Raw genomic sequence first — 21166 nt, forward strand, 5'->3', positions numbered from 1 at the left:
ATGACGTCTCTGTCTCCCTCTCCCGCTCTCTCTTGCTTGGTGTGTCTTATGTTTAGCTATTCCTCTGCCTCCTTTAGTGACAATGGTAAGTGTAATAAATGAAGTGTATTTGCAGTGCTGGAGGCGAGGCTCAGTGAATTGGAAGCGCGGCTCCGCACCATGGAAAAACAATCAGTGGCTAATGTAGTTAGCGGGCCGACCAAGCGTAGCCTGTTCCTGAGCAGCCGGGAAGCCAGGGTGGCTGGGTGACTGTCAGAAGGAAGTATAGTCTTAAGCAGAAGCCCGCAGTTTACTAATAACCAGTCCGCGTTTCAAACAGGTCATCCCCACTCAGCGACACACCCGCTGAGAAACAAACTCTGATTATTAGCAGCTCCATGGTGAGAAACGTGAAGTTAGCGACACCAGCAGCCATTGTCAAATGTATTCCTGGGGCCAGAGCGGGCGACATAGAATCACATTTAAAACTGCTGGTTATGAATAAACGTAAATATAGATTGTTAGTCATGTCGGCGATAACGACTCCCGATTACGCCAATCGGAGGTCACCAAAATTAATATTGAGTCGGTGTGTACGTATGCGAAGATAATGCCGGACTCCGTAGTTTTCTCTGAGCCGCTAATCTGACCAGTGATGACATGTACAGCCGCATGTCATCATTCAACCGCTGGCTGTCGAGGTGGTGTCCAGCAAACGATGTGGGCTTCATGTATAATTGGCAGACTTTCTGGGGGAAAGCTGGTCTGGTTAGGAGAGACGGCATACATCCCACTTTGGATGGAGCTGCTCTCACATCTAGAAATATGAGTTTATTAGTAGATCAAACCATGACGACCCAGAGTTGAGACCAGGAAGCAGAGCTGCAGTCCTAAACGCTTCTCTGCGCTTCCATTAGAACAGTTACCCACCCAAAACCACATAGAGACTGTGTCTGTCCCCCGACCACATAAATCAGTTAAATCCAAAGTAAACAAAAGAAGAGTCATTCATAAAAATCTAAAACAAATTAACACCACGTCTGAAATAAAAAAAAAAGGGAGAATTAAATGAGAACTCTTAAACATTAGATCACTATCATCTAAAGCTGTATTAGTAAACGATCTAATCTCAGATCATCATATTGATTTATTTTGTCTAACTGAAACCTGGCTGTCATGAGGAATATGTCAGCCTAAATGAATCTATTCCCCCCATTCATATTAATACTCACATTCCTCGAGACACTGGCCGAGGAGGAGTCGCCGCAGCCATCATCAACTCAATACTTATTGTCAACTCTAGACCTACATTTAATTATAACTCAATCGAAAGCCTTGTTCTTAATAACTCTCACTCAACCTAGAAAACTTTATAGCCATTTCTATTTGTTTTAGTGTACTGTCCTCCTGGCTCATACTCTGATTTCTCAGAGTTTTTATCAAACTTAGTCCTTAATACAGATAAAGTAATTATAGTGGGTGACTTTAATATTCATGTGGATGTTGATAATGATAGTCTTATCACTGTGTTTATCTCATTATTAGACTCAATTGGCTTCTCTCAGACTGTAAATAAACCCACTCGCTGTCTTAATCACACCCTTGATCTTGTGCTGATTTACGGCATCGAAATTGAACATTTGATAGTTTTTCCACAAAATCCTATTTTATCAGACCATTACTTGATAACTTTTGAATTCCTATTACTGGATTACACACCATTAGACAAAAATGTCTTCACTAGATGTCTATCTGATAGTGCTGTAGCTAAATTTTATTGAATTCAGTGCTATGTCTCAATACTTCAGAGGACTCCTATGCTTATTTTTGTCCCTCCCAAATTGATTATCTTGATAATGCTGCAGGCTCATTACGAATAACACTCGACTCCATCGCCCCATTAAAAAGGAAAATAATAAAACATAAGAGGTTAGCTCCATGGTTTAACTCCCAAACCCACAAATTAAAGCAAACATTACAAAAATTGAAAGGATTTGGCGTTCCACCAAACTAAAAGAATCTGGCTTAGTCTGGCAGGATAGTCTTAAAACATATAGAAAGGCCCTCTGTAATATCAGAGCCGCCTACTCATCATTAATAGAAGAGAATAAAGTAGCCCTAGGTTCCTTTTCAGCACTTTGGCCAAGCTGACAAAGAGTCATAACTCTATTGATCCATGTATTCCTATAGCTCTCAGTAGTAACGACTTCATGAGCTTCTTTAATGATAAAATTCTAACAATTAGAGACAAAATTCAACAGTCTTTGCCCTCAACAGGCTCCGATTTATCCACAAACACAGGAACCTTAGAAGCAGCTGTGAGATCTGACATATATTTGGACTGTTTTTCTCAAATTGACCTTTATGAATTAACTTCAACGATTTCTTCATCCAAACCATCAACCTGTCTCTTAGACCCCATCCCAACTAGGTTGCTTAAGGAAGCCTTACCCTTAGTTAGCACTTCTTTACTAGATATGATCAATCTGTCTTTAGTAACAGGCTACGTACCACAGTCTTTTAAAGTAGCTGTAATTACACCTCTTCTTAAGAAGCCTACTCTTGATTCAGGCATTTTAGCCAATTATAGACCTATATCTAACCTTCCATTTCTCTCTAAGATCCTTGAGAAATCAGTCTCTAATCAGTTATGTGACTTTCTATATAACCATAGTGTATTTGAAGATTTTCAGTCAGGATTTAGAGCACATCATAGCACAGAGACAGCACTGGTGAAAGTCACAAATGACCTCCTTACTGCATCGGACAAAGGATTTGTCTCTATACTTGTCCTGTTAGATCTTAGTGCCGCATTCGACACAATTGATCATCAAGTCCTATTACAGAGACTGGAACATTTAAATGGCATTAAAGGAACTGCATTAAGCTGGTTTAAGTCCTATTTATCAGATTGATTTCCGTTTGTACATGTTAATGATGAATCCTCCGTGAAGGCAAAAGTTAGACATGGAGTTCCACAAGGTTGTGTGTTTGGACCAATTCTATTCACCTTGTATATGCTTCCTTTAGGTAATGTTATTCAGAAACACTCCATAAATTTTCATTGTTGTGCAGATGATACCCAATTATATTTATCAATGAAGCCAGATGAAACCAGTCAGTTAACTAAACTCCAATCATGCCTTAAGGACATAAAGACCTGGATGACCTGCAATTTTCTACTACTAAATTCAGATAAAACTGAAGTTATTGTGCTTTGCCCTTAACACCTTAGAAACACATTATCTAATGATAAAGCTACTCTGGATGGCATTACCCTGGCCTCCAGCACCACCGTAAGGAATCTGGGAGTTATCTTTGATCAGGATATGTCCTTTAACTCCCACATAAATCAAATCTCAAGGACTGCCTTTTTTCACTTACGTAATATCGCAAAAATCAGGCACATCCTGTCCCAAAAAGATGCAGAAAAACTAGTCCATGTATTTGTTACTTCTAGGCTGGATTATTGCAACTCATTATTATCAGGCTGCCCTAACAAGTCTCTAAAGACTCTCCAGCTGATCCAGAACGCAGCTGCACGTGTTCTGACTAAAACTAGAAAAAGAGACCACATTTCTCCCGTCTTAGCTTCGCTGCACTGGCTTCCAGTAAAACCGAGAATTATATTTAAAATCCTTCTCCTCACATACAAAGCCCTTAATGGTCAGGCACCATCATATCTTAAAGAGCTCATAGTACCGTATTATCCCACTAGAGCACTGCGCTCCCAGAATGCAGCTTACTGGTGGTACCTACAGTCTTTAAAAGTAGAATGGGAGGCAGAGCCTTCAGCTATCAGGCTCCTCTCCTGTGGAACCATCTTCCAGATTCGGTCCGGGGTGCAGACACCCTCTCTATGTTTAAGAGTAGGCTTAAAACTTTCCTTTTTGATAAAGCTTATAGTTATGCTGCTATAGGCCTAGACTGCTGGGGGACTTCCCATGATGCACTGAGCTCCTCTCTCCTCTTCTCCCTCTGTATGTATTCTTTTACCACTACTGCATGTTACTAACTTGACTTCTTCCCTGGAGTTCTTTGTGCTTTTTCATCCGCAGGAAACCCTATGGACCATGTTGACGTGAGGATGTCATTCTCCTCTCACTCTGCTCTCATTCTCCAGCTGTTCCTGCTGTTGTTGCTAGTCATATATCTATTGTTATTGTTGTTGTTGTTGCTGTTGTTGTTGTTCTGCATCTCTGTGCCCCCCCCCTCTTCTCTCTCTCTCAACCCAACCGGTCAAAGCAGATGGCTGCCCACCTAGAGTCGGGTTCTGCTCGAGGTTTCTTCCCGTTAAAGGGGAGTTTTTCCTTACCGCTGTCACCAAGTGCTTGATCATGGGGGGAATTGTTGGGTCTCTCTCTATAAGTTAAAGAGTATGGTCTATACCTGCTCTATGTGAAAACTGCCCTGAGGTGACATTTGCTGTGATTTGGTGCTATATAAATAAAATTGAATTGAATTTTAAATTCAAGATTTGATTTATATCAGATCAAAATAAATAAATGAAATATTTAGTGACTTCTTACCTTTTCCACCTTCATATATTAAATTGATGATGATGTTGAATATATCCAGAAATAATACTGGTATTAAGATGGACATCTTTTTCAGTTCCTCTGCAAAAAGTGATGAAAACTCTGCGGCTTTGTATTTCAAATAGAAGAAGATGAAGCCGATGATGCCCCCAACCAGTATCACTGCAAATACTGCTATTAAGATGATCATCCATGTCAGATTCTCTACAAAAAATGAAAGAATAAATAATTAAAACAACAAATGGTTAATTCTTACTGTTTTTCTTTCAAGTCAAAGATTTGATTTATATCAGACCAAAATAAATAAATAAAATATTTTGTGACTTTTTACCTTTTCTGCCTTCAAAGTTTAAATCGGACATGAGGATGATGTTGAATACAACCAGAATACATACTAATATGTAGATGAACGTCCATTTCAAAACCCCTACAAAAAAGTGAAAGAATAAATAATTAAAACAACAAATGGTTTACAAGGACACTGTATTGTATTCTAATGTCGTCAGCTGATCCCATCTTTGATAATGCACTCTGAGGTGACCCAATACAGAAAAATAATAAACTCAAAGCTCGTCATTTAGTCATTTAATGTTGTTAGAACATGTTTTGTAACTCCTATGAGGACATTGAGTACGTTGTCATGTTCAGTAAAAACAGTAAGATGCATTAATAGTGCATAATAGTAGTGATGTTGCAGTTATTTGTTATGAGCTTTAACCACTAAGACAACAAGTCGACCCTGAAACATCCTTTTATGCAGATTCATCAAACATCTGGAGAGAATCTCTTGGTGTTGGATGTGGTTGTGGATGTTTGCATGAGGATAGAAACTTCCTGTCTCTTAGCATGAAAATACATCATCAGGACTAATATTGTTGGTAGAATCACACTCTTGAAAGAACTTGAATATGTATGATGCACAACTAGATTAACATTATCAGTCACATTTACATAAATATTAATATACCACACCTAAAGAAATATAAAGAATGTAAATTCAAGTCAAAGATTTCATTTATATCAAACCACAAAAATACAGTTTATTTAGTGCATCAAAATAAATACAATATTTTGTGACTTCTTACATGTTCTCCTTATGTGACTGAAATGGATGATGCCTTTGTGTCTGAAAGTGATGAGGATGATGCACACAACCAGAAATAATATTGCTATGGCGATGAGCTGATTCCCTACAAAAAAAATAAATGAATAAATAATTAAAACAACAAATGGTTTACAAGGACACTGTATTGTATTCTAATGTCGTTAGCTGATCCCATCTTTGATAATGCACTCTGAGGTGACCCAATACAGAAAAAGAATCAACTCAAAGCTCGTCATTTAGTCATTTACTGCTGTTAGAACATGTTTTGTAACTCCTATGAGGGCATTGAGTACATTGTCATGTTTAGTAAAAACAGTAAGATGCATTAATATATTAAATGTGTTACAGCAGATATTTGTTGGGGTGATAACTCACTTATGAAGGGGTTGAAGACTTTTTCACTGCTGATTTTGCTGACTGGGTTTTCAAACTCACAGCTCAACCAGCTCAACCACAGCTCCTTTTCCACCTAGAAATTAGGAGAAAAACAATATTAGCTGAAAGCTCATAAACCAAACATACAATTTTTTTTAAGAGCTCACTTTGTCTTTTTACAGTGTGTCCAGATTATCAACAATAACATCAGAGACAACACAGTGATGTGGCTACTTAGTCATTTAGTCATCAGCTTTTCAATACATATGCTGTAATCCACTATTTAGCACATCTGCAAGACTGAATTATCCAGTATAAATTATAGTATACTAGTATGATATATGACTTAAACCATAAGTCTCAATCTCGGCTGATATTTTGTGGCCCCCACCTTGATATGAAAGTTTAATGTTAGTGCGGCCCGCGAGTTTTATATGAATGGCACTTTACTGTGTTGTGTGTGGAAGGTCCCTTTATTGCACAAGCTGGAGCTGAACGAACCTGCCAATCACAGGGGTATATGGCTGTTTCACAACAACTATGCTATTTATACAGGAAGAATGTGCGCTGAGAATGTGCGCACCTCACGCTAGATTGTGTCGTTATTTTTGCTACACAGCTTTCAGTAAAATTCAAAAGTGAATTATTAAACCTTATTAAAGCATCATTCTGTTTATTTCAGCATCATCTCTCTGTTAACGAACACTTCATTTTGTTTTGAAACACTTTGTAAAGTCCGTTTCAACACAAGCTTTATCACTAAATCATCTATCATTCTTCTGATGTTTAATAATGATGACTGACACTTCACAGTGGTGACGGTTTGCAGAAAAATGTGATGAATTAGGGGTAAAGTCGTTTCAAATATCCACAGCAGCCGTGCGTAATGATCAGCTGTTGGAGAGCCTGTGTGTAATTCTCACTGAGGTCTGATGAGCTGAACGGACACAACTGTTGACGTACAAACGGAGGTTTAAAGACCTTTACATCCATTTTTGGCTCACTGTGACAGCAAATGAGTCTCGTGCATGTGATTCCACAGTGTGTGACATTAAAAAAACAGAACCAGGTGTATCTGCGTCTTTATAAGTCTGGCAGATAATAATGTATGTGCATATTTCTGTCACATAATGCCACTTTGTGAAGTGAATTAAAAGTTAATATATACATTTTCATGAACACACATATGTTTATCCGACATGGATCATAAATACAGAGTGTAACAAAACACCACACAGCTGATGCTGCTGTGCCACACATCATATTTGATTTGACAACGCTGCTGCATCCATGGAGTTATTATAGAAAATAAAAGCCAATAAATAATGCCTCCATGGCTGCATCCCATGGTTTGCAGCCATGCAGGTGCAAATCATGGGATAATGGTGTCCCACTGTCCCGGCTTCATGTTCTCCACGTTTGCTCTGCAATGATGTGACATTCACAGAGAAATTATTCAAAAAAATCTTTTGGGTGAATGAAATGTACTGAATCATTTGTGGAAAGAGATTTATTCCTCAAAACATTTTACTCCATAGTAAATGCTTTAAAGATATTTCTTTATGATGCCATTTGTTTGTAGTTGTTTGTAGTAGTCGCCTTTTTTGCGCCTCCTAAGCTTTTTTTTGTGGATACCTGATGCGGCCCAGACTCACCCAGACTCTGCCTCCAGCGGCCCCCAGGTCATTTGAGTTTGAGACCCCTGACTTAAACCTTGTTTGGGCAATCTCTAACATCTTTTTGATTTTTTTCTTTGTATCACAAATAGCTATAAAGTAATTAACAAAGAAACCTGTCAAGTTTTCTAATCTCACATTTTTATCACATGTAAGATTGTATGGGAAACAAAAGAGATACAAAAACACTGTAATTGCCACATCTGGTGTATAGAGGACCAAAAGTGTCACCGAAATAGTAATAAAGCATTTTATTAATTAATATCTAATTGTACAATAAATATAGGGATTAATAAGTTAATTTATAAGTTAATTAATGTGATGCTTTATTACTATTGCCATGACACATGTGGACATAGTTTTAAAAATGTTTGAACACTGAAGGTTTAAACTTGTAACAAAATATCTTTGAATGTTTTGTGAAACTACAACATTCATATAAAATATTAGATCATCTCAACAGTTGCCTGTTAATTGGATAAAAATAAAAATGTCCAACCTTGTATCCAAATGCAGCTCTTGTTGTCACTTTTTTTATGACTTTACAGAGACAAGTCTGGCCCTTTCCATGATCTGAAATCTTGATTTTCTGCAGATTTGTTTACGTTACTGTTCAGTTTATTTAATTATATATTGTTTATTTACCAGGGACAATGCACAATATATTTAATATACCAGATATAGTTAAAGCTAATTTCAGAAGTATTCTAAACTGTCTAAATATCCTAAACTGCACAGCCTGGATTCTGCCTCAGCTGGTCACCAACTGATGCCTGAATATGTGAATCAATTTAAAAACTAGATTCTGGTTTATTCTTTCAACATGATTTATCTGTTACTGATCAGACACACAAACATCATTATCCTGTGTTTACCATTGTTATTTTGTGCTCCTTGGTTGAAGACAACGTTATGTCACCTGATGTCCACCAGTAGGTGACCGGTTCAGCGCCTGTGGTGTCGCCATTACAGGTGAAGACACAGTAGGTCACAGAACACCATTCAGAGAGGGTGGGTTTAGAGACAAGAGCTGATAGAAAATGAAACAAAAAGACATTTCCTTTGAATTTAGGGCCATTTTGATAAACTAAGACAAACTTCATACACAATTCCTCCACTTACAGATAACCAGGAGTTGAGTCTTGCTGATGAGTTTGTTGTTGATCTCTACTGTGTAGTTGCCGCTGTCGTCTGGAGTCAGTCCTGTGATCGTCAGCGCTCCATTTGAAGTGTCCAGTGAACCACGATCTGCAAAAATGCACAGGTTTAGCTTCTAAACAGAGATTTTTAGTCATCTTACAGTATGTTGTCAGCTAGAGTCACTTATTTCCAGTGTTGGTCACTTAAGAGGGGGCAGCTGGAGAAATATGAACTTTAAAACACTAAAAATGTTTGTAGAACAGCTGATTTTCATACGAGTCTTTATCTCTCTATATAAAGCAAGGAATTTCTGTATGTATGTATGTTTGTATGTACGTGGATTTGTCCTTCACGAGAAATATATAAAAATACCTCATAAATAATGCTGATAATGTTGATTTCCTTCTTCTTCTGCCCATGGAGTCAACGAGCAGAAATACGGACAACACCACTCTGCCATTGCAACCCACATTGTGGTCGGAGGTGGTATTACATCAGTAGTGGTAATGACTTGAAAGTGTTTAAGAGCGCACAGTCTGAAGCGCATGGCACAAGTGCATTTAGTGTTGTACTAGTCTCTTAATTAATCATGGGTGTGTTTTGGGTGTAACATGCAATAAACCAATCAGAGTGTCATCTCTGGTTCCCTTTAAGAGCCCGGTGCACTTGCAGCTTGGCAGATTGCTATTATAATGGCGCATTTGCTAAGTAGTAAGAATGAGCGCTTCTCTGCAGAGGAAACAGATCTGCTTGTGCGTGAAGTGAAAGTGCACGATCCATAACGAGCACACTGACCCCTGCTGCTCATGGACCCTCCCGTGACCCCAGACCACCAGTTTAACCAGATTTATTATTTTAATTACAGCTTTGGTTTCTTTGAAATCGTTTTGTTCAGTCATGGAGTAAAAGGTCAAATCAGCAGGGTTTGCTGAAAGTTTGGAAACCTGATCACTGTAATCTCAAAAATGTTAAAGAATATTTGTTAAATATTCTTCAGAAATTTAATCATTTTAATCAAGTAAAAAATCATCATACACAGTTGTCAGGACTTTCTAAGGTTCTGATCCTGCTGCTGGCAGCAGCTAGAAGCTGTCCAGATTTATTTCCTTCTTTAGTTGAATCATTGTTTTCACCTCATTTATTTCCTCATGTGTTCCTCATGTCATCATGTATTGATGAAGCAGGAAAGTCGATCTGTGTTTGATCTGTTGTTGATATCTGTTTGCTGGGTCTTGACAGACACCTTCAACCTGACAGATCTGTTTAAATACCTCCATGTATTGCCACCATTTAGTCAAACAATTTCATCTGTCATTACTGTGATTAGCTAATTCTGATAAATATTCTGACTAGCCAGTATCACAAGTATTTTTTAAAATATGTTGATGTACACAATAATAATCTTTCACATTGTAATCCTTTTATTTGTTATCTTTTGCATGTTTATGTGCTGCTGCGCGTCCATGTGTGTAACAAGCAGAGTGTACATTGTGCACCCGCCTGTAGGCGCATATTATTATCCTGAACACTTAAAATAACAGTGAAACACTGCACCATTGACTTCAGACCAGGTTTTTGTTGGTCAATCACTTTCTGCTGCCTCAAGATAGCAATGCACCTGACCACACCTCATTTTAGGACCAACACGCCCATAGGCGCTCAGATGGGCACAAGTGCATTTGCTATACCCGTAGTGATAAGAACTACCAGAGAATGAATTGGAAAAAGTTTTTTTTTTTATTCCTGTTCTTCACACACAGAAGCTTTGTGTATGTTCAGGACATAGTGCAGGATGTCTCAGGCACGTTTTGAATGGGCACTACAGTTCATCCAATCAACTTCAGTCTCCAGATATTCCTCGTGTGAGGTGTTTAGGGAACCTCGGTAAATTGTAGCATCTACCAATAGTCTGTATGAGAGGTGTTTAGTAGTCGGTCACAACTCTCTCTAGGTATTGAGAAATATGCCTGTTCTGAACATGCACATTTTGAACAGGCACTGCACTAGTAACCCTAATTCTATTAATTTCACCCATTGATTATTATGTAATTAAGGTATTTAATTGGGTTTCACAGGGATAATGAATGAATTAATCTATTGCATCGTATTCAGATATTTTGGGATTATCTGCACAAAGTGAACCTTATTTAACAGTACACCTTTAATAGGCCTTAATATTTTAATTTAAAGGTGTACATTTAAGGATTACATTACAGTAATAGTATTTGTCAAACTTAATGTCTTATACTTCTTTAAAAAATAAATAAAAAAAAAAACTTAATCCATGCAGAAAATACTGAATTGTAATAAAATTCATTAATTTAGCCAAAATCTGGGATAAACCTATTTAATACTGTATAAAAATTCCTTAAAATATAATTAATTTACAACAGAAAATATTTAGACCACTAATTTAAACCAAATCTCAACCTAAATGTATCAAAAACTTCAAACTAATGTATAAAATCATTGATCTCTGGCTACCAAACAGCTTGATTCAGATTAAAGTGGTACCTTTGAAGTGTCGGTAGGCGGTAGTATTATCTCCATACCACTCCATGGCAATATTGGGTCCATGTTTCCACACTATACTGGTGATGAGATTCACTACAGAGTCTGCTGTGAGTTCAGCTTTGTCACCTATTTTCTTGTAGAGTGGTTCATCTGCAAAATAAAATAAATTAAATACAAGAGAATGCAAATTTCTCTGTTTAATTACTGAAATGTATTTTTTCTTTAATCAAGTGTGTCCTGCTCCAGTTTTAGTAAAAACTAAGTAAAAAGTAAAGTACAAAGTACAATATTTTCCTCTAAAATGTAGTGGAGCATAAAGCAGAATAAAATAGAAATACTCAAAATAACAAGCAGTAAAACTTTACTTAAAGCCTCCTGTTTAGCATTTACAGCAGTATTTAACATTTAACACACTATAATGTTGTTTTTAGCAAATAAGGGTTTTTTTACTGTGTTTGTCAATGATTGTAACTCCTCATGTGGGATCCATAATGTAATCAGATAAAGACAATTTAATAAAACAGTTATAATAATAAATAAAATATGTCTTCATAGGAGAAGTTATAATTACTGACAAATATTGTACATTAATAAACACTTAAAGGACAGGTTAACAGTTTTTCAAGTGTGTCTTAAAACAACAGTCAGGTGTCCATATGAACAGTGAAAGAGGTTTTCCTCGCTGTAATCATTCCTCCTGTTCATACTGGATATTAAAAGATCCTTCAAATGTGCTTTCAATGTAAGTGATGGAGGCCAAAATCCACAGTGTGTCCACACAGTCATTTAAAAGTGAAAGCTTATATGAGGCTTCAGCAGTCTGAGTTAGTCATATCAAGTGGATATCTGACACATTTACAGTCTTTTTAGCTAAAAATTCCCTCTTTGTGTTTCCTCAGACAGTGTTTCCCTGTTGAGCTGTGGTGGAAGTATAGTAACAAAAAGAGGAACTTTGGCTCTAAAAAGACTGTAACGTTGAAAGATATCTACTTGATTTGACTCATTTGGACGCTGAAGCTTCATATTAGCTTCAGATAAACTTTTAAATACATTTTTGCACGGAAGGAGGACTGTGGATTTTGTCCTCCATCACTTACATTGTAAGTGCATTATGAAGGGATCTTCTAATGGTCAGTATGAACAGGAGGAATGATTACAGCAAGAAAAACATGTTTACATGTTCATTTGTGCTCCTGACTGTTGTTTTAAGACAGACTTGAAATGTGAATCCGTCCTTTTAATATATACTTACAACTACATTATAGTGTGTTATAAACATTTATTAAATGTTTATAAATGTTTATATACATCTAATTAATGCTAAATAGGGGGAATTAAAGTGTTACCCAAGCGCCTCAGCTAATTTCCACTGATTCTAATCTATTTCTAAATTTAGGGGACAAATATCCCTTTAAAACTCTTAACAAATACCTTATGACCCCTCATCACATCACTATTCCTTAAACCAGATTTATAAAACTGTTCACAGCCAAATATTCACAGTTATGACAGACTTCAAATATACATTTCCTGGTTTCACAGTTCATGTAAATGTGTACATTGTACATTGTCATGTTTAGGAAAAACAGTAAGATGCATTAATACATTAAATGTGTTACAGCAGATATTTGTTGGTGTGATAACTCACTTTCCTTGAAGGGGTTGAAGACTATTTCACTGCTGCTTGAGCTGACTGGGTTTTCAAACGCACAGCTGAACCACAGCTCATCATCTTCCTAAAAATTGGAAGAAAAACAATATTAGCTGAAAGTTCATAAACCAAACATACAGATTGTTTGAGGAGTTCACTTTGTCTTTTTACAGTTTGTCCAAATTATCAACAATAAGCTGGTCACCAACTGATGCCTGAATATGTGAATCAATTTAAAGACTAGATTCTGGTTTATTCTTTCAACATGATTTATCTGTTACTGATCAGACACACAAACATCATTATCCTATTTGTACCTCTGTTATATTGTGCTCCTTGGTTGAAGACCATGTTGTGACATCTGATGTCCACCTGTAGGTGACCAGTTCAACATCTGTGGTGTTGCCATTACAGGTGAGGACACAGTAGGTCATCTCAGGTTCACACCATAAGGAGAGGGTGGGTTTAGAGACAGGAGCTGATAGAAAACAAAACAAAAAGACATTTCCTTTGAATTTAGGGCCGTTTTGATAAACTAAGACAAACTTCATACACAATTCCTCCACTTACAGATAACCAGGAGTTGAGTCTTGCTGGTGACTTTGTTGTTGATCTCTACTGTGTAGCTGCCGCTGTCGTCTGGAGTCAGTCCTGTGATCGTCAGCGCTCCAGTTAAAGTGTTCAGCAAACCACGATCTGCAAAAACGCACAGGTTTAGCTTCTAAACAGGGATTTTTAGTCGTCTTACAGTACGTTGTCAGTTAGAGTCACTTATTTCCAGTGTTGGTCATTTAAGAGTGGTCAGCTGGAGAAATATGCACTTTAAAATACTAAAAATGTTTGTAGAACAGCTGATTTTCATACAAAAAATCTCTAGTTTTGATTTCCCACAGAAAAAGCAAGTGAATCCCTTTTTTATAACCCTAATTCCATTCATTTACTCATAAGTAATTATGTAATTAAAGTATTTAACTGGGTTTTACAGGGATAATGAATAAATAAATGTATAGATTGCAACATATTCAGATATTTGGGGATTACATTTAAGAGCTTTTTTGATTAAAACACGTTAAAGTGATACCTTATTTAACAGTACAACAGGTCCTTAATATTTTAACAAAGGTGAAAATTCATTCCTGATTGTATTTGTCAAGTTTAATGGTTTATACTCCTTAAAAAAACTCAATTCATGCAGAAAACACAAACAAAACCCCTCTATTATAATATAATCCATTCATTTAGCCAAAATCTGGGATAAACCTATTAAATACTGTAAAAGAATTCCTTAAAATATAATTAATTTATGACAGAAAATATTAAGAACCCTAATTTAAACCAAAATCTCAACCTAAATTTGTAAACTAATGTATAAAATCATTGATCTCTGGCTACCAAACAGCTTGATTTAGATTAAAGTGGTACCTTTGAAGTGTCGGTAGGAGAAAGTCTCGTCTCCATACCACTCCATGGCAAGATCAGCTCCATGTTTCCACTCTATACTGGTGATGGGATTCACTACAGAGTCCGATGTGAGAACAGCTTTGTCACCTATTTTCCCGTAGAGTGGTTCTGCAAAATAAATGAATTTTAAATTTCTCTGTTTAATCACTGAAATGTATTTTTTCTTTAAACAAGTGTGTCCTGCTCTAGTTTTAGTAAAAACTAAGTAAAAAGTAAAGTACAAAGTACATTATTTTCCTCCAAAATGTAGTGGAGCATAAAATAGAAATACTCAAAATATACTATAATGTTATTTTTTTAGCAAATATAAGTGTTTGTCAATGATTGTAACTCCTCATGTGGGATCCATAACTGTAATCAGATAAAGACAATTTAGTAAAACAGTTATAATAATATAAAATATGTCTTCATAGGAGAAGTTATAATTGCTGACAAATACTGTACATTAATAAACACTTAAAGGACAGGTTAACAGTTTTTCAAATGTGTCTTAAAACAACAGTCAGGTGTCCATATGAACAGTGAAAGAGGTTTTCCTCACTGTAATCATTCCTCCTGTTCATACTGGATATTAAAAGATCCTTCAAATGTGCTTTCAATGTAAGTGATGGAGACCAAAATCCACAGTGTGTCCACACAGTCATTTAAAAGTTGATGTGAAGCTTATATGAGGCTTCAGCAGTCTGAGTTAGTCATATCAAGTGGATATCTGACACATTTACAGTCTTTTTAGCTAAACATTCCCTCTTTGTGTTTCCTCAGACAGTGTTTCCCTGTTGAGCTGTGGTGGAAGTATAGTAACAAAAAGAGGAACTTTGGCACTAAAAAGACTGTAACGTTGAAAGATATCTACTTGATTTGACTCATTTGGACGCTGAAGCTTCATATTAGCTTCAGATAAACTTTTAAATACATTTTTGCACGGAAGGAGGACTGTGGATTTTGTCCCCAAAAACATGTTTCAAGGGCTCCTGACTGTTGTTTTAAGACTTCAAAAATTGTGAATCCGTCCTTTTAACATATACTTACAACTACATTATAGTGTGTATAAACATTTATTAGATGTTTATGTTTATAAATGTTTATATACATCTTATTAATGCTAAATAGGGGGACTTAAGGTGTTACCCAAGCATCTCAGCTAATTTCCAACACTGATTCTAGTCTATTTCTAATTTAGGGGACAAATATCCCTTTAACACCTCTTTACCTGCCTTATGACCCCTCATCACATCACTATTCCTTAAACCAGATTTATAAAACTGTTCACAGCCAAATATTCACAGTTGTAAAAGGCGTCAAATATACATTTCTGTTGTCACAGTTCATGTAAATGTGTACATGTGGTAAACAGAAACTAGACTCTATCTAACCTGAGGGTGTCGTCACAAAATTAAAAAAATTGAAACCAAAAAATATAACACAAGCAATGCACAGAATCATAACATGATATTATAATTTTCTCAACATGTCAGTTAAAAAATTATAACAGTTAAAACAGTTTAAATTATCCAAAACTTACTGTTGGCTGCCACTGCGGTCCATAATAGAAAGTAAAGCAACAACATCTTCTTGTTCTCAGTTGGGCTTCAATAGAAGTAAGACACATAAATTCATGGTGATTCTGTTGATATTTAAAAACACATAAAAACATTTTTAAAGTATATATAGATTTATAAATGTATTCAGAAAGTTAAAAAGTAGGAAAGGCTTCTGTTGACAGCTGTAGCTGAGAGTGAAGGAGGAAGTAAAAGCAGCAGAACAACAAGAAGTGGTTCACATACATGACGAACTTCTGACTGAGCAGCTGTCATTTTATTTATATTTCATTAAATGTTTCAGTCACTCTGTACGTTAGTGTCATAAAGAGAGAAGATCAGTTTCCTTAAGACAGAACTGTTGATTTACTGTTGCCTTTAAAACACAAACATGCAGGAAGAGAATAAAAGAAATAAATCAATAAAAACATTTCCTTCTGCTATTTGTCTATGGAGGGTTTTAAGGGCTGAAACTAAATATATAAATACATAAATAATTATATGACTAAATTCTTAAATATATGAATAAATATATAATTATAACAACACAATGCTTAAATAAATGAATAGATAAATAATTGTGTAATTCAGTGCTTAATTATCACCACAAATAAATCACTAATTAAATCAGACATTAAATATATAAATGTTATTTATCTATTTATAACTTTCTCTCTTCCTTTCTGTATATATACTTCCATTTATCCATAGTGTAACTTGCTGCAGTGAAATAAATAAATGCGTCATCTTCATCCATCAGCAGTCAGGGGGTCGGACTCTGCCCTGTGATTGGTGGTTGAACTTGAATCTGCTGCTTTTGCCTAATTCAAGATGGCAGCACCTGGTGCAGATTTAAATTAAATCTTGTGTGTTACAATAGTAGATATGTCGGCTGTAGCTGAACAGACGGAGGCAAATTACAGTTCCTGTGCTTTATTAGATCAGATTAACGGCTTCACTGAATGAATTGGAATGATATTGACCCGACTGACACAGAAATGAATGAAGCTGTATTCAGGATCTCAGATCCTGCTGGTCTGTAATACTGTTCATTCACCAATCAGAGTCTTTAACCCGCCCCCTGACTTTTGATGGATGAAGTTGACACATTTGTTTGTTCCGCTGCAGCAAGTTACGCTATGGATAAATAAAAGTATATATAAATAATCAAATAAAATTGTAAATAGATAAATAAATGTATGAATAAATGAATAAAGTAATTAATATACAAGTGAATAAATAAATAAATAAATAAATAAACATACATTTAACTTATATTTAAAGTCATATTTAATTTGGAATTTATTTATTTATGGTGACAATTATTAAGTAATTATTTATTTATTCATTTATTTAAGCATTTTATCATACAATTATATTTCTTAATTTATTTAAGCATTTTATTATTTATGTATTTATATATTTAGTTTCAGCCCTTAAAACCCTCCATATAAAACCTCCATAACTAGGAGCAAAACATGTCAACCAGACACAACACACACATCTTAAAAAAGAAACAATGGAAGAATTACTTTTTGAATTAAATTGATACATAATAACTTTTTTAAAATGAAGTAGCTGGTGTTTAGTCCAGTGGTTCCCAACCTGTAGGATTCAGACCCCCCAAAGGGTCAGAAAGGAAAGAAAAGAGAAAAACTAAATGTTCTGCTGCTGTGTTTATTTGTTTTTTCTAGCTTCATATTTGCTTTTCAGTGAAATATTGTATAATTTTACCTCTCTGGACCCACTAGCAATTCTATAAATGAAACCATCTGAAAAGTAAAGAGGTCCCAACTAGATGCTGCTTTTTGGTCACAGGGGTCACAAGCCAAACAGGTTGAGGAGCACTGGTTTGATCTTTAACACTGCATTGGATTTTATAAGTATGATTTTTTTCAAAATGTAAAATCACAATCTGTAAACTAACTACAATATGTATATATGTCAAATGAATAGAATGGAGTAAAAAGTGCATATTTTCCTCTAAAATGTAGTGAAGCATAAAGTAACACAAGTGATGGAGGCCAAAATCCACAGTGTGTCCAAACAGTCATTTAAAAGTTGATGTGAAGCTTATATGAGTCTTCAGCAGTCTGAGTTAGTCATATCAAGTGGATATCTGACACATTTACAGTCTTTTTAGCTAAAAATTCCCTCTTTGTGTTTCCTCAGACAGTGTTTCCCTGTTGAGCTGTGGTGGAAGTATAGTAACAAAAAGAGGGACTTTAGCACTAAAAAGACTGTAACGTTGAAAGATATCTACTTGATTTGACTCATTTGGATGCTGAAGCTTCATATTAGCTTCAGATTAACTTTTAAATACATTTTTGCACAGAAGGAGGACTGTGGATTTTGTCCTCCATCACTTCCATTGTAAGTGCATTATGAAGGGATCTTCTAATGGTCAGTATGAACAGGAGGAATAATTACAGCAAGAAAAACACGTTTCAATGTTCATTTGGGCTCCATTTGGACTATTTTAACACACATCTGTTAAATTGTGTCCTTGTCCTGAGAGGAGGGAGAGGTCAGCGGTTTCCATCTGTGATTTTGACTAAATGTTTTTCTATCTCTCTAATATTTAACGACGTGAAAACACGGTAATAAATTAACAGGTTAAATCTCCCCCTCTGTCTCCACATCAGTCCTGTAGTATAAATATAAACAGGTCTATATTCACCTGTAGTCACATGAAGTCAAAGCTGTTCTCCAGCGGCTGTCCGGCCGAGCGGAGCCGCATTTAGTGTCTCAGACAGCGGGGAGAGCAGCGGCTCATCTCCGCCTCCTCCACAGGCTGATTCAGGCAGGAAAACCTGAAAAGTGTTGGGACACAGTAATAAAAACACTGTGCTGAACTACTGACGATCAGTTTACTTCAACTGTTAACGTTACTCCACACACTCAAACTCAACTGCAAAATGGCGGAAAATATTACCGCCGGTAGTTGAGTTCACTTTTAGATCCAAACGACACTTTTAACAATCAAACGGCAGATTTCTTCTGTTTATAGAGGAGCTAATTTAACAGTAGTTAACACTAACAACATGAACAAAGAGCCATCAAAGTGTAAAACACTGGAAACTGTCGGTTACATTACCTTTAGATGGAGAAAAGAATCTGCGTCACGATGTCAGACAAAGTAAAAGTAAAAGTAAATGTCACCAGGAAATAGAGGAGGCGTTACAGATAAATGATTAATTGTGGGTACATCCGTTGGTATTTCCCTTTATTTGTCATGTCCTAAGAGCCGGGTCATGACACTATATTCTGTCACATTTAGTGACCCGCAGCAGGTAGGCTACACTATAGTCTGTTATGGCAAGTCGTTAACATTTAATCGAACCACACTCCTATCTGTAGTTACATTTTATATATCCATAATAGTGTTTTTCCTAGTCAAAACTGTATTCTCAGTAGTCTGAATGATAATTAAAGAGATCCACAATAACATTCTTACTAGTAGAAATTGTATTTCAAGATACCGACAACGTTGATTGTCTACAAGTCAAAAATAAATTTAAGATACATTTAACAGCTAGACTGGATATGCATCGTAGATATCTAATTCAATTCTTCCTAGTCAAAATGAACCTTTCAGATATTCACAATGACATTTTTCCGAGGACAAATTACATCACTTTTGCCATTCATGTGTAGGCTATTGGGCTCTCAACTTCAGATATCCACAATTACATTTTTGATATCTAGAATGAACATTCTGGATATCTGCAACAGAATTCTTAATAGCTTTCAAGTTTCATCAGAAGTCAGTAATAACATAATCAAGCACATAGAGTTTAATCAGGAAAGTAGTTTAAAAACACGCACACAACCATTTACTGCATAGAAACTGAGTACAATTAGCTGATAATTAGCCTGATCAGCCACCGTTAGTAATCAATACAAACACACATTATTAGACTGTAAATCATTAATCAAACCAATAACTAACAGCAGTCACATCATTCAACTATATTATACTTTATTACTACTATGACACATGTAGGCATTCACCAATCTAGAGAACCCCACACAGAAATGACACCTCCTTAGGGCAACTTAATACTGCACTGCAGCTGCAAAAAAAGAAACTAATTTCACTCTTCATCACCTCGGCATCAGTCAGGCTCACCATCCTGTGCTTCCCCTCCAGCTGGGACCACTTGGCCTCAGTGAGACTGTGGTACTGTGCCTCATGAAGAGGGAATACAGCTCTTGGCTCTCTAGTGACACCGAACCATAAGCTGTCCCCACTCCTGAGATAAAGAAATATAATCTGCTTTATTTTAATTAACATTATTTTCATATATTCTTCATGTTGTAAACAGTTTTCATGATGTTATCATTGTGTATAACACCTATCATGGGGGGGGACTGCTGACTTATGTTTCATGCTTTGTGAAGGATTGACTTCCCTGGCTGCCAAGGCTCCCAGGCTGCAGGCCTGCAACTCCTACGTTGAACAAGCACAGACATTAATACTCACATAACATGATATTCAACACAGGGGGCAAGTGGTGAGATGGCATTAATGTAGTCTGTTGTATCTCTGTGATATGTGCAAAACGGGACAAATAAATGGTTTGTGGGTAAGATAAAGATAAAATTCTAACCATAGTCGTCCCTACAGCTGGCTGGTGGTTACAGCCCGATGATGAGAAAATCGCAGTTCAAATCCATTCACTATAAGCCTGTTTTACCAATGTTTTGTGATTGTTTTATGGCACATAGATAATAGTCCAAAATTGTGTAAAAAAAAGCATAGTTTTTAGTTAAATAACATCAAATTTTCTTGGGGGAAGAAACACCCGAACCAAAACTCCTGTGGACCTTTGATCTGGTTATTTTATTTGACCACTGCAGGTCCAAATGTTTAATTATTAATAGCATCATAAAACAACAACAATCATATCAGCAAAATGACGCAGAACAAGAAGAAATGCTGCCAGTTTTCTATTGAACACCTTAACTATGGATACATATCCTTCTGCTTTTTCCCAGTAGCCTCAGACTTTTTTCCTTGGTAGGCTGCTCTTGTTTTCCGTTGGAACAATTAATAAGGCATCTAGATAGTGAATGGGGAGGCACTGGCCTGCATTGGTAAACAGAAGCTAGACTATCTATTTAACCAGAGGATGTGGTCACAAAATTAAAATTGAAATTGAAATATAACACAAAACATGCACAGA

General features: G+C 36.1%; 1 protein-coding gene across 2 annotated transcripts in view; it reads right to left on the reverse strand.

Moving 5' to 3' along the window:
- The window catches only part of LOC122976553 (titin-like), a 326074-nt gene that overhangs the window by 167206 nt on the left and 137702 nt on the right, over window positions 1–21166 (reverse strand). The window contains exons 17-20 of one of the 2 annotated variants that reach the window (XM_044345109.1): window positions 14401–14547; window positions 13549–13674; window positions 13296–13456; window positions 12976–13063 (exon numbers count right to left, since the gene is read on the reverse strand). The exons of the other annotated variant lie outside the window; for it this stretch is intronic. Of the exons in view, the coding sequence (XP_044201044.1) occupies window positions 12976–13063; window positions 13296–13456; window positions 13549–13674; window positions 14401–14547 (522 nt within the window). The remainder of the gene's footprint in view (window positions 1–12975; window positions 13064–13295; window positions 13457–13548; window positions 13675–14400; window positions 14548–21166) is intronic. 2 annotated transcript variants of the gene reach the window in all.

Source organism: Thunnus albacares, chromosome 24 (assembly GCF_914725855.1).
Source record: "Thunnus albacares chromosome 24, fThuAlb1.1, whole genome shotgun sequence".
NCBI classification, from domain to species: domain Eukaryota; kingdom Metazoa; phylum Chordata; class Actinopteri; order Scombriformes; family Scombridae; genus Thunnus; species Thunnus albacares.